The 15,512-nt window shown below is 38.2% G+C and overlaps 1 protein-coding gene across 1 annotated transcript in view; it reads left to right on the forward strand.

The window, feature by feature from the left end:
* Positions 1-15,512, forward strand: part of LOC150088381 (phospholipid-transporting ATPase ABCA3-like) — a 286,503-nt gene that overhangs the window by 81,322 nt on the left and 189,669 nt on the right. Inside the window, exon 5 of the mRNA XM_090369476.1 lies at positions 12,674-12,911. Coding sequence (XP_090225602.1) covers positions 12,674-12,911 — 238 coding nt within the window. The remainder of the gene's footprint in view (positions 1-12,673; positions 12,912-15,512) is intronic.

Consider the following 15,512-nt stretch of genomic DNA (forward strand, 5'->3'; position numbering starts at 1 on the left):
AAGAGTTAGAGGGATTAATTCTTAAGAGCTAAAACATTCACAATTTAATGGTGCCCATAAAACCTATACAGCACTTCTACTGTACCGAAAAGTCACACTGGTCAACTACCATCTGTGTGTTCACTGCCAGAAAAGATTAAGGAATATTCCTGACGCAGACATTGGCTCTAGTCAACCGTAAGCACCCTATTAGAGAATTAGGAGAGAGTGATTTTCCTTTATTTCAGAAATTCATCTGTTGTTTCACAGAAATGAGTCATTCACACTTTCATTAAATTTCACCTTTCTCTGTTTATATGGTAGCTACAAGTGGTCCCTAAATCAGTTTTTTTTTTAGCTGCTGGGCAAGTAACCTTGCAGTGTTTAAGGGAAAATCCTTGAGTGTAGTGGAAAAGGTGGAAGCGCTTAATAGTGTAGATCACGGCATTAAAAAAAAAAAAAAGAAAGAAATCACTTTAAAATCTGGTATCCCTGCCTATAGTATGTCAACCATTCTGAAAAACTGTTTCGATTTTCAAACTGTTTGAGGAAATGAGACCCAGTTGGAAGTGCGCTAGATTTTGCATCTATGAAGATGTAGTTGAAGCCATTTTTAAGTGGGTGAAGTTGATTTGAGACCAAAACATGCCGATATCAGGGCCATTAATAAAAGAAAATGCTATGGAGTATGTATCTTTTTTGGGGCATAAAACATTCCAAGCAAGTTCTGGTTGGCTGGACAAAAGAGTGCCAGGGCTTACTCAATAAAGTTATTTCTGACGAAAGTGGAGTTGTAATCGAAGAAGATTGTATGCATTGGAAAGAAAGTTTTGAAAAAAAATTATGGATTACAAGCCCAAAGAAATGTTCAACGTTGATGAGACAGATCTGTTTCTTAAATGTTTTCCGAACAAGACACTGACTTTTAAAGGTGGTTAAGGTGACAAAAATAGTAAGGAGCGAATTAGTCTTGGTTAGTGCAAATATTCTGGTAATGATAAACTGAAGCTTTTGGTAATAAGTAAAAGTAAACAACCCCGATGTTTCAAAGGAGTAAAGTTGTTAGAGTTGGACTACAAGTGAAATTTTTGAACAGTGGATTTTAAATTTCGATAGAAAGATGACAAAAGAAATCAGAAAAAATCACATTGATCATCGACAACTGCCCTGCCCACCTTTTCTATATTTATTATGGATATTGATAGTATGAATCAGAGCTGTGCTACTCAATATGTTCTACGTTGATAATAATATTAGTAAAATAATAAGAGGAGTATACCTCAATATAGTGCGTAGAACCCTTCCGTATGATACCCTCCAGAAATTAAAACGGAAAAAACGAAAAAATCGGCAAACTTACCGGTACATTAAAGTAAAAAATAAATAATTAAATAATCAATTTAACACAATACAAATCAATTAAAAATCAAATTAACGCAATTAAAAGAATCATCAAACGAAAATATTCAAAACGATTTTCTTTCCTGAAGCTGACAACGCTTTTCGACCGTATGTCGTGATCACAGGAATGAAAATTACCGAATCAGGTTAAACCTGTTACTTAAATAGAGATTATTTGTCTTCGCGCATGCGCGTAAAGGTCCACGCATCGGAGATCAAATATGGCCGCCGAACATTAACAGAATTCTCGTGTAATTTAATTTCAACAGTTTCTGCAATTAATAGTCGCGTATAATTACGTTGAATGTTAAGTATTTTGGCTTCGTTAAATAAAAAAGTATGTTTTTCGTTAATGGCATGAAAGGCTAATTCTGACGCTGCTGAACGAGCAGTTCAGCAGCGTCAGAATTAATTGTTTTAAATTGATTTGTATTGTGTTAAATTGATTATTTATTTTTTACTTTAATGTACCGGTAAGTTTGCCGATTTTTTCCGTTTTAATTTCTGGAGGGTATCATACGGAAGGGTTCTACGCACTATATTGAGGTATACTCCTCTTATTATTTTACTAATATGGATATTGATGAAGATATATGAGTTTGCAATGATATGAAGGTTGGCAGTGTGGTTAATAATGGTGATGAAAGTATGCTACTGCAACAAGCTCTAGAAAATTAGGCAGATCGGCTGAGAAATGACAGTTGAAGTTTAACATTGACAAATGCAAGGTTACTGCACATGGATAGCAGTAACTGTAGAGTAACTTATCAATTGTTTGGTATTACACCCAGGGTAGTTGAGAATGAAAAAGACATGGGGTAAGTATGCAGTGCAGATATGTTGCCAGAACTGCTCATGGAGTTTTGTCAATGACACAGGAAGTTTGCTAGCAGGGATAAGGAGGTAATTATCTCATTGTATAAGGCAATGGTCAGGTCACATTGTGAGTACTGCATATAGGTTTGGAGGCTTCATTTTAGGAAGCATATAGAGCTGCTGGAATAAGCACAGAGAAGAGCAATGAGATTGGGTGAGGGGGAACAAAGGGATGCCCTTACCAAAAAAGGCTAGCTTCATTTGCCACCTGTGAAATGATCTGATTGAGGTGTTTAAGGCTGTGAATGGCTTGAGCAAACTCAGTGCCAATGGGATTTTTCCTCTTGCTCAGACTATGTATGAGGATTCATAAATTCAAATTGGGAAAGGATGGTTGCAGGATATGTGTGCAGAGGTTTGACTTCATCCAGTGGGCAATTGATTGTTGGAACAAACTTCCATCTGATGTTGTGGAAGTGGGCAATTTGAATAAATTCAAGGAAGAACTAGACAAAGTATACTTTGCCGAACTCTCTGGAACAGAACATGATCTAGCCAAGGAGGATGTCTTTGTGTGTGCTAGGTGCAGAGAGTGACTAAAAATTAGGCATCAACTCAGTGTTCTGATGGGTGTTTATGAGAGCTTGAGGTGTAGGGTAGATGCCCTTGAAGAAATTAATATTGAGGGGTCAGTCAACTCTCAGCTGCCAACTCTCAGCTGCCAAACTCAATGCCAGAGCTCATTCTTGTGCAACACAGCGGCAGTCTCCAAGGCAGAAAGTATTGAGGGGTTGGACAGGTGAATTAGGTGGGAGTGTTTTTTTTTTTTTTTTTTTTTTGGCTGATGCATCTTATGCCACTACTATTAATAATAATAAACTAATTTTTATAGCAGTTTAACTAATTTTTTTTAGAACCATTAAACATTACACCTTATTGAAAGAGAAGAGAACATTAATAACTTTAGCTGAGATGGAAACTTGATTGGAGAAAATGAACTTTCTCCTACCTGTGATTCTTCATACTGACCTTGTTAACTGAAAGAGTTTGGTAGGTCTATAGTCTCAATCTACATAAAGCTTCACTTAACAAAAAGGTTAGTGAAATTGAATCATTATTATTATTAGCCATATGGTGCAAGGAAGCCTGAGGTTTATGCTGCACTAGGCAAAAATAAAAATTTCTGAGTTATCATGAGAGAGAGAGAGAGAGAGAGAGAGAGAGAGAGAGAGAGAGAGAGAGAGAGAGAGAGAGAGAGAGAGAGAGAGAGTCAAAAGTAGAAGGGAATCACCAAGAAAGAGAAGAATGATGATATCCAGCTCAGGACGTGCCAAGCCCCCATACTCGCAGTACGTAGCACACGCTTCTTGATTAGACCGGGGTTCGAGCCCATCATCACCAAATATGGAGGATGCGGAAAGATCAGGAAATGATCACCACATATTCCCGGAGCAATATGGCCTTAGTTGCTAATGCTCCTAAAAAACCAAATAACAAACAAAGCCCCCCATACTCATCAGATGTGAGCCCCTGGGGTTGATCATGTTTTTTCATGGTGATGCAATTGCACTAACCTTTTTGTTAAGTGACTACGTTAACTCTTACTTTTTGAGAGCAAACTTTCATTAAATAAAAGTTGCTCTCATTTTATTTCCATGTATTCCATCCTTTAATTTTTGCATGTCAGAATGCATCATTTTACTTCTGAGTAAAATCTGCAGAAAACCAACCGAATGTACAGAAATTGAAAATGTGTTGCAATGCCCTAGAAACTTTTGATTGTGTGAGCTTTATTACATCATTCACCGATTTGCATCCAAAGTCACGGGAGATATTTCCAATATATATATATATATATTGTTATTAATTTTCATATATTGTTGTATTGATATATTGCATTTACATTTTTTTTTTATTAAATTTATTTAACTCACTGATGGCCTCATACATCCTAAAAGTGCTAAGGTGGCCATTAAATCTAAATAAAAGATTATCTACTAGAGTATCAATTCCAATTTTAGTATTCCTCAGTTATTGAGTTTCATTTCAATCTTCATTATTAATTGCCTTTCTGTACAATTCTGCAGTGTAATTAGCATTAGCAATTGGGCATATGATGCAAGAAAACATGCTTATAAAGCATCAGCAAAAAAAAATTCTACATCTTTCCTGAAATGAGGTTCTAGACCTGTATACAGTACTCAAGGTTTGGCCTGACCATTGCCTTATACAAGGGAACATTCACCCCTTTATTCCTGCTAGCAAAATTCTTGTATATCATTGACAAGACACTATGAGCTATTCTTGCTGTCTTTTTGAACTGCTCAGAAAACTTCATATCTGACTGCACAATTACCCCCAGGTCCAGTTCATTCTCCACTACCCTGAATGTAGTATCACCCAGTTGATTTTTTATATTTTTTATATTTTATATTTGTCAATATTAAACTTCAGTTGCCACCTCTCAGCCCATCTGCTCAACTTTTCCAGATTCCGTTGCAGTAGTGTACTATCATTACCAACCCTGCCAACCTTCTTATTGTCTGCAAACTTAGACATTAACCCTGATATACCTATCAGTAACATTGATAAATAGCGAAAACAACAATGGGCCCAACACCAAACCGTGGGGTGTTGGGACCATTGTTGTTTTTGTTCCCAAACCCTGGGGGACTCCACTAATAACTTTAGTCCATGAAGGGCAGTGTCCATTGAATACCACGCTCTGTCTTCTCCCACTCAATCATAATTATCCTTTTATCCATTGTAGCAACTTGCCCTTAATGCCATACTGCTCTGATTTTTACAGTAGTCTTCCATATGCCACAGTATCAAAAGCTTTCGTAAAATCCAAGTATATGATATCAAAATTATTCTTTGCATCCAATTCATTTGTGACAGCGTCATAGTAGCTTTCATAATTATGGCTGAGAGTTTGCTTACTTCCTTTGCTGCCTCTTTTAATATAACTGGATAGATTCCATCCACCCCAGGTGCCTTCCTTATGTTTAACTTCAACAATTTCTCCTCCACTTTGTACAGTAGTGTTCCACAGTATCAAAAGCTTTCCTAAAATCCAAGTATATGATATCAAAGTTATTCTTTGTATCCAATCAAATTTGTCAGACTAGACTTCCCCTTAACAAACCCATGCTATGTCTGAACTATAACTGCAGTCTTGTCTAGATGATCCTGAATCACTTCCTTAACCAGTGACTCCATTATTTTCCCTGGAACAGAAATTAGACCAACAGGTCTGTAATTACCCGTGTCACTCTTTGTGAATTGGGTGCACATTTGCACATCTTCAGTCCATGGGGACCTCCCCTGAATCCAAGAAAGCTTTCATAATTATGGCTTAGGGTTTGCTTATTTCCTTTGCTACCTCCTTTAATATAACTGAATAGATCCCAGCCACCAAAGGTGCCTTCCTTATAGTAATCATGGCATGTGATGCAAGAAAGCAAGCGTATATAAGCTTATATAGCATCAGCCAAAAAAAAAAATTTCACACAAACATTCCCTCTAAATGTTTGTCCAGTTCCTCCTTAAATTTATTTAACCTATCAACTTGCATAATGACAGATTGAAGTTTGTTCCAGCAATTAACCACCCACTGGCTAAAAGCAAATTTCCTCATATCTATTCTACAGCTGTCTTTCCTCAATTTGAATTTATGTCCCCTTGGGTCTGTAATCTAAACAAGTGGAAGAATCTCATCAGAATTCAGCTTGCTCAACCCATTCAAGGCCTTATACAACTCAATTAGATCACCTCGCAGGTGCCTAGTCTCCAGCCGCTACAGTTTGCAGAACTTAAGCCTCTCTTGGTAAGAGGATTCCTTCATTCCTCTCACCAATCTTGTTGCCCTTCTCTGTACACGCTCAAGCAAATCTACATTCTTCCTAAAATGAGGCCTTCAGACCTGTATGTAGTACTCAAATCGTGGCCTGACCATTGCCTTACACAGGGACAATCACCTCCTTTTCCCTGCAAGCAGAATTCCTATATATCATTGACAAAACCCCATGACCTGCCCTGGCAGCCTATCTGCATTTCTCAGAAAACTTCATATCTGACTGCACAATTACTCCCAGGTCTTTTTCATTTTCTACCACCTTAAGTGTTGTACCACACAGTTGGTACGTTCCTCTGGAGTTACTTCTACCATATGCAGTACTTTGCATTTGTCAATGTTAAACTTCATTTGCCACTAGGAACATCAGCCCATATTCCTAAATTTTCTAGATCCTGTTGCAGCAGCACACTTCCATTACTGTTATTAACAACCCTGCCAACCTTTGTATCATCTGCAAACTTCGACACTAAGCCTGTGATATACCTTCATCAATATCATTGATAAATATCAATGAACACCGAACCCTGTGGGACTCCACTTATAAGATTAGTCCACAAAGAGCAGCGCCCATTGATTACCATCCTCTGTCTTCTCCCAATCAATCATCCTTTTATCCATTGCAGCAACTTACCCTTAATACCATTCTGCTCCAATTTGTACAGTAGTCTTCCATGTGCAACAGTGTCAAAAGCTTTCCTGAAATCCAAGTATATGATATCAAAATTATTTTTTGCATCTAGTTCCTTTGTAACCACATCATAATATCCAATCAAATTTGTCAGACAAGACTTTCCCTTAACAAACCTTTGCTGTGTCTGAATTATTGCTGCAGTCTTGTCTAGATAATCCTGCAATGCATCTTTAACCAGTGACTCCATTATTTTACCTGGAACAGAAGTTAAACTAACTGGTCTATAATTACTCGTGTCACCCTTCGATCCTCCTTTTGTGAATTGGGGATACATTTGCACATCTCGAGTCCGTGGGGACCTCCCCTGAGTCAAAGGATGCTCTCATAATTACGGCTAAGGGTTTTCTTAGTTCCTTTGCTGCCTCCTTTAATATAACTGGATAGATGCCATCCACCACAGGTGCCTTTCTTATGTTCAACTTCAAAACTTTCTCCTCCACTTACGTTTAACTTCAACAAATTCTTCTTCACTTTGCTGTCAGTTACAAAATCACTTAGCTCCCTGTTAAAGTTTGATCAACTTCTGGCATTCCCCTCTTTGAATCACTCCTCATGTGTGAATGTAGTTGCAAAATATTCATTCAGTTTATCAGCTATCTGGTTTCACATCCAATACATTACATCCAATTTTTCATCCAATACATTACCTAAAATATAATTTAAAAAGGAATATGACCCCAACTGAGTGGATTGAGTTTGTTGATTTAAACAACATACGTATCAACGCAGCAACCTATCAAGTCAGTCAAAAGCATTTGAAGAAATGGAATAAGCTTACTCAAGTACACCACAAACCTCACACCTTCCATTGTTAATGTTTCATCCCAAACATTCTCTCCCTCTGAACTCTCTGGCCTCAAGTATGGTTTCAATTTCACCGTTAAAAGTAAACACTACCCTATAGAAAATTGTATAAAAGAACTACAAACTAAACTTGGGAATCACCCAGATAAAAACTGCATTTTCCATGAAACAAACGCTGTCATAAACACTCGTCTTACATCCCAGTCTAATATGTCTAAACAGCAACAAATTAATATACATAAGTTAAGAAATATCCAAAGAAATTATCCAAAAAGCCGACAAAGGCGACACCATTGTTATTCTGGATAAACAGGACTACGTTAATAAAATACAAGTTCTTTCCGACTCTCTAACTTGTAAAATTAATAATAATTACACAGTTTGAAGCTGAAAAACAAGTTAGATACCCTGCTTAGAAGGCTACGAGCAAATGATGATATAAACTTACACACCTTACAACAAATAGGTATCTGTAATCTATATCTTACCCCATATGTTTGGCATTATTCTTCTTCTTCTTCTTCTTCTTTGGTCCTTAGCTGGCAGCTGGGGGAGGCGGTTGGCCACGCAACCAGTATGCTGCTGTAGGTGCCGCAGGGTTTCGGACTTGCTCTGTGATGTTCTTCCATACCTTACGATCCATGGCTTCAGTCCTGGCCTGGTTAAGGTCGAGACGTCGGCTCTTCAAGTCATCTTCCACTTGCTTGGCCCACGTTTTCCTAGGCGCGGTCCGTTGGATGCTCCATTGGGTGGGTCGTTGTCTCCAAAGGAGTGTGGATGGTATTCTGTTCGTGCCCATTCTACATACATGGCCAAACCATCCGAGCCTTCGCTTCTGGATTTGGTCGGCAATGGTTGGTTGCTGTTGGCATCTGGCGCGGATGGTATCATTAGTGATGCGGTCGCGAAGAGAGATGCCCAAGATCTGCCGCAGGCATCGCATTTGGAATACCTCAAGTTTGTTCAAATCTAACTTGAGACAAATCCATGTTTCCGATCCGTAAAGAAGAATGGGCAGGATCAAAGTCCGGAAGAGTCGGATTTTAGTCTTTGTGGAAATGTTGGTCCTCTTCCACAGACACCATTTGAGCGAGGCGAACGCAGTGGCCGCCTGTCCAATTCTGCTGTGAATTTCCATGGTGGATGCAACTTTCTTCTCCTGGACCAGCGACCCAAGGTAATTAAAGTCCTGCACTTGCTCGATCTGGACGCCTTCGAGATAGATGGTGGCTTGCGACCCATCTGTTGTCAGGGCCTTTGTCTTACCAGCATTGATCTTCAAACCGTATGGCCGGGCAATGCGGGCAATGTCGTAGAGGATTTCCGTGGCTTCAGCGTCGTTACCGGCAAGGATAGCACTATCATCAGCAAACATCAGGTCAGTCACATAGTGATCCTTGTCATATTGTATGCCCTGTCTGTTTCTGAATGCTTGCCTCATAATGGTGTCGACCACGATGTTGAAAAGCAACGGGGAGGCTACATCCCCTTGGCGGACTCCAGTTTGGATGGTAAATTCCTCAGATAAATCGTTCTGGATGCGCACCTGGCTGGTTAAACCGTTGTATGCAGTTTGGAGGAGTGTGATGACTTTTCGAGGTACATGTTCAACCTCTAGTAGTTTCCATAAGGCAGGCCGGTGGACACAGTCGAAAGCAGACTTAAAGTCAATGAAAACAATGACGGTTCGCTGTCCACACCGGATCCTCTCCTCCATCAGCTGACGAATGGCAAAGATTTGATCACAGCATCCTCGCCCGGGTCTAAATCCTGCCTGTTCTTCTCGACTGGTTTGCTCGCGATGTTTTTGCAGTCTTGACTGGATAATCTTCATAAAGACCTTTCCAATGATGGAAAGGAGGCTGATGCCATGGTAGTTCTTGCAGTCCCGGTTATCACCTTTCTTGTGGATCGGTACGATAATGGCTTTCCTCCATGTTAACGGAATTTGTTCAGTGCACCAGATGGTTTTGAGGAGTGAGTGTAGTCGGCGAAGCAGTACATCTCCCCCGGCTTTGATCGCTTCTGTGGTGACTTGGTCCACTCCTGGTGCCTTGCCATTCTTCAGGGATTGTATGGCTGCTTTCACTTCTTCTACTGTAGGCTCAACATCGACCATGGAGACCTCAGGGGGGTCGATCGAGAGTGCTGTTGCTGGCGGTCCCTGAGGTGGGTCGTGATTATACAGAGCTTTGAAGAATTCACTCCACCGTTGCAGGCGTTCGGATGGTGATCGCACGAAGGTCCCATCAGCATTCTTGATGTTGTCACTAGTCAATTTAGTCTTTCCACTCAGACATCTGAGGGTGCGGTAGAGAGTGCGGTACTCGTTTTTGGATGCCGCCACTTCAAGATCGTCTGCCACTTGGTTCCAGTATGCTTCTCTTTCTGCTGTCATTCTTTGTCGGACTTCTCGGTTTAGCTGCCGGTACCGTTCAAAGTCGACCAACTTTGCCTGTTTCCGTTTGTCCACGAGGTCGAGGCACTCGTCTGATATCCATGGTTGCGTTCGACGTCGGGCAGGTGGACATAGGGGCTTGGCACATTCCAGGATGGCATCAGAGATCTGCTTTTCTTCTTCATTTATATCCTCGGGCACGGCCAGCATCTCGAAGCGGTTGGATAGGGCGATCTGATATGCCTGTTTGTTGGCAGCATTCATTAGCTGCCTCCAGTCCAGCTTGGCTGACCGAGATGATCTTTTTGCATGCCGTAATTTGAGCTGCACCTTAGCCCGGATGAGGTAATGATCAGATCCGCAATCAGGTCCCCTCATGGCACGAACATCCATGAGTGATGAGCGAAATCTGGCATTGAAATTTGGAATTGGCATTATTAAGCTCCATAAACCTGACCACCCTTTACGCCTGATTTTTTCCTACAGCAAATCCACCTTCGCAAATTTATCTTCCTTCCTGGTCAAGATCGTTTCTCCCCTCATGAAATTTTCTAAATTCTGGATCTACAACACATGCCAAGCGTTTTAACACATGTCTTATTACGTTATCCTGGAGCAATTTCTGGCTTCCTTTGATGTAGTGTCCCTATACACTAATGTAGATCTCGATTTCACTAATTAAAGCTAGATACTTCTATTTCAAGACCAAGTATATGAACAGATTTTCGGACTCCCCATGGGCCTTATCTGAAATATACCTTGCCACGGTTGAACATCAGACCCTTCAACCCTTTCTGGCAAATATTAAACTTTACATCCGGTATACAGATGACATTCTAATAATCGGAGACCAAAACACCATCAACGATCTTTTTACCAGTTTTAATTCAGTACACCCAAGATTAAAATACACCTTAGAACTAGAAACAAATAACGCAATCAGTTTTCTTAATTTAACCATATATAAACAAAATAACAGGTTTAAGACGAAAATCTACAGGAATAAACCAACACAGGCCAATATCTACATTTTCTCTCACATCCACCCCCTTAGTGTAAAGAAATCAGTTCTTTACAACCAAGTTTTTAATGCCTTCAAGTACTGCCAATCACAGGATGATCTATCTTTCGAGCTAAAATATCTCACTGAAAAATTTACAGCCAGAAAATATCCCATCAAGATAATCCAACAAATTATTTCAACTGTTAAAAGTAAGATTAATAGATAAATTATTACAAATTAAGACATTATTTCAAATTAAAAGTAAGAGTAGTAGTTTAAGTGTTTCTAAACCCAGTTATAAAAAATCCAACCCGTCCAACATTCGCATTGTTCTCCCTTATCACTACCAAATTGCTGGACAATTACATCTTATCTTCACTAACACTGATATCTCTAATTTTTTCTTCCTATAATAAGTTAGAAACCCTCTTTTAATAAATATAAAGAAACCTACATTTATGATACTAAAGACATCGACAGTATAGTTTATTTAATCAAATGTCAACCCGACTGTAATGCATGCTACATCGGGAGCACTACTAATAAATTTGGATCACATCGCAAACACATGCGCCTACTACCAGGTCCATAGTTTTCCGACACAGCAAGGAAATACTGAACTGTCTCAATGTGTACACACTCATAACCACAACCCCTCAGTTGATACCGAAACAACCATCGTCAAATTAAATTCGAATTATAAACTCCTTCTATACAAAATCCTCATAATAGGATGGTATCATCTCAACACCGATCTTGATGTCTTAAATACAAAACTTCCGGTTACCTTGTCTACCATTTGGAATCTCACGCGAATTAAATTACCACGTGTCCAGCATAACATTTCGGGTACTTAAGATCTACAGCAACTCTTTCACTCTTCTTTTTATTGCCAACTGAAGATGACCCTATCGAAAGTCTGTTGATAGGATCAAATGCATTTATGCAATAGTTCTCAACTATTGGCCTTAATTTTTTCTTAATTTTAATTTCAGATAATTTCAGACAACTAGAGGATGATATGGTGCACCCCTCCTCCTCTAGGCTAAGTTTTTCAGTTACTCTTCTTTTTAAACCCCGCTTTCCTTATTGCGATTTTTAAACACCGTTTTTAGTTTAACCAATTAATTTCTCACACTACTGTTTTATGAATTGTATAACCACAACGGATTATTGAGGTGAGTGCCGTCTCTTTATTAAGCTTTGACTAAATGCATATTTCTTGAGAATACAAGGCAATTAACAATGCAGCACTTGGAGGATGTCACATTCCTTAGTGTAATAGTGAATGCATACCTATTATGAGGTTAACCATGAATCTTCATGAAGCTAAATTTGCCATATTGATGCTACTTTCAGCTACTTTTAGATGCACTGGTTGATTGTTCTTTTAAATATGCTGAATGGAACAGGAGTCTCTATAGGATATCAGAATGCATTTCAAAATTAGGGTCTTAGATATCTTGTGATGACCTTCTGAATGTAGGATATCAGAATGCATTTAAAATCTGATGATGTGATTTTACATCTTGGGTTGGAGTGTGCTCTGTATCTGTGATTAGATTGAACTTTGTATATAAACATTGTAGAAGTTAAATTTTATTAGTTAAGTCATTTTTGATTTTGATTTCCACGAGTATTTTTCTTTAGTTATCAATTGCCAAAATTTATTAATATCAACTAAAGTACTGTTTAAAATGAATTGTATTCTTTATTTTACAGGAAATGATGAAGATGATGGGGGTTGATGATTGGGTGTACTGGGGCAGCACTTTTCTCAATAATTTTCTAATCATGGCATTTATCAGCTGCATCATAACCATTCTTTATATAATTCCTTTTAATTCTCACATATCTGTTTTTTATCATACTGATGGAAGTGTGTTTTTTGTATTTCTCATCATGTACTGTGCTGCCTCAACATTGTTTTGCTTAGCTGTCAGTACCATTTTCAACAAAGGTATGATACTAGTTTAATTTTCATCTTTATATATATATATATATATATATATATATATATATATATTAAGATTATATGCAGTACCCCTATAAATCATATGATACCTATCTAAAATACTGTGAATTCTCATTCACAATATTTTAGATAGGTTCGTATGATTTATATAGCATGTAAGACCAAATTTCTGATGCATAAAGAATAGTGGAGTAAAGAGAAAGCTGGCTATCATTTGAAATGCGTTACCAGAGGTTATAGACCCTCTCGGATCTAAAGTATTAACAAGAAATGTCATCTTCATATTTCATGTTAAGCTAAATCTAATGTATGCCAGAATGTGCTTTTGCATTGCTTGTCTATGCGTAGATTTTTCATGATGTCACTTAATTGGGCTAATGTTTTTAGTGGAATATAAATACTAACTAGTTTATTAATAAGAAGTAACATTTTACAGTAGCTTACCTACCCTGGATGTCAAATGCTAGGGGGGCTTATATATGAGGGAAAAAATAAAGACATCAACAAGAATACAACTTTCTTACAAATAGTGTTATATATAACTTAGAAGTCTGTAAGAGAATGTGCTAGTAAGCACAATCTCTTGATGTGATGAGGGGGCTGCCCACTAATGATGCTGGTCCTCCTCTGGAATTAGCATCGTCATGTCCACAGCCAGGCCAGCATCATAGAAATCCAGCATATTTGCCATGTGCTGTGATCTGTAGAAACTCAAAGGGGGACCTTATGATTGAGGGACCTAGCTTCAATACCACTTTTTCCTTCTGCTTCAATAAGACAGGGGATCCTGTAATAGCTCACCCAGGTTCTGGGTGAGCTATTACAGGAACTAAAGATATATTTGGTCCAACACCTTGATACCTGATAGCATTCCACTGATGAAAGGCCCATAAGAAAAATGTCATCTTTCTCACCCAGAAGGATTTGAAAGGTCTGGCTGGCAGATTCCCCAAAATCAGTCAGTTTCATTCTGGTGAGAAACTCTGTTGAGACCAGAAATGAAAAGCATTTGCAACAGCTCTTCTGAGCCACATATATTGGGAGAACTTTTCCTAACTATTTATTACTTTGGTGCCTGATAGTGATTTTTTTTTTTTTGGTTATATTAGAACAAACAACGTTCATTTAAATGGAAGAAAAAGATGATTGCTCCATGGAAAACAGTTTCTATTCACAGTTAATAAAGTCTGTTTTAGGTAATATTGTCTGTCTTATTTGTTAGTTCTATGGATTTCTAAGGTAGGGAACAATTTTATTTTTTTGAAAAGTATGTGTTTTTTGTTATCTTTGAATTATGGGGTTATCTGAAGGGATAAAATGTTTTCATTTGAATTATGCTTATTTTGTCAAGGTTATTGATAATAACATTTTGTTCAAATGTTACTGTCATTTGAACTATAAAGAGTTGCTAACTTAGTGTTATTTGTGAGAGAGAGAGTTGTTCTGTTTATTTTGAATATTGTAAATAAAATGAAATTTGTTAAATATAGCCGTTTAATTACTCCTTTAAAAATACTTATGTGTTATTTAAATGCATTTACTCATCTATACAGCCAACAATGATAGAAACAAGGTTTTAAAGCCTGTTTTAAGGCTTTTTAAACCTTTTTAAAAGGCTTAAAAAGGCTTTTTAAGCCAAGGTTTTTAAGCCTCAAGAAAGGAACCCCACGTTAAATGCAGACTATTAAAACAGCTTTTTTATAAATACTCTATATTGAAAAATCCAGATAATGTGGAATGCAGTTGGGAACCTGTGAGCTAATTTTTTTTACCTTTGATCTGCATTTAGTTACTCTTACTTACCTGTGTTTTTTTGCTATTTTGAAGTACAGTATTTGTGATTAACAGGTAAGGTACGTTCTTATTGTCTTGTTCAAGTGACTGCTAATTGAAGGCAGCGGAAGACACAAGGCTGAGAAAAGAAAGCCATCAGTACTTCAAAAGTTGATCGACAGATCCGCCAAGCCCAATAATGGCTAAATTCTTCCAATGGATTCTGGTGAAATAATGACAAAATTTAGTCCTCCTGCAAAAGTATGAACCAGTCTGCTTTTGCCTGCAGGAGATGTAACAGAGACATACAAGGAAGGATTTTCATTGCTAGGAGGTACGTAAATGAAAACCTTTTCTTGCATAATATTACTATTATTTGTAAAAATAGAATTGGGGATGGATTGGAAGGGATATGCGGTGGTCATTCCCTGACCTTTCCGCATCCTCCCTATTTGGTGGTCATGGGCTTGAACCCCGGCCTAATCAAGAGGCATGTGCTACGCACTGCTGCTTCTGCCCACCTGGCTACGGAGGCACGGTCCTAATAAAGTTGACATGTATAAAGATCATTTCAGTTATGTCCATTAATGTTTGAATTGTCTTAATTTTTGCAGTATATGCTGCCTTCTCATACTTATACCTTTATATTAGATAAACTGTCAACAATTTGTATTTGAAAATTGGAGGAGGGGGATTGCCTGTTAAACTTAGTTATCTAATTTGGACTTACAAAAGCTGAAATTGAAGAAATTCTGGGAATTCAGATCCAGATGTTGATGAAATTGAATCAAGTAATAGTAGAGGATATTAGAT

The sequence above is a fragment of the Mastigoproctus giganteus genome, chromosome 3 (assembly GCF_048544385.1).
Source record: "Mastigoproctus giganteus isolate SK-2022 chromosome 3, ASM4854438v1, whole genome shotgun sequence".
Classification (NCBI taxonomy): Eukaryota; Metazoa; Arthropoda; class Arachnida; order Uropygi; family Thelyphonidae; genus Mastigoproctus; species Mastigoproctus giganteus.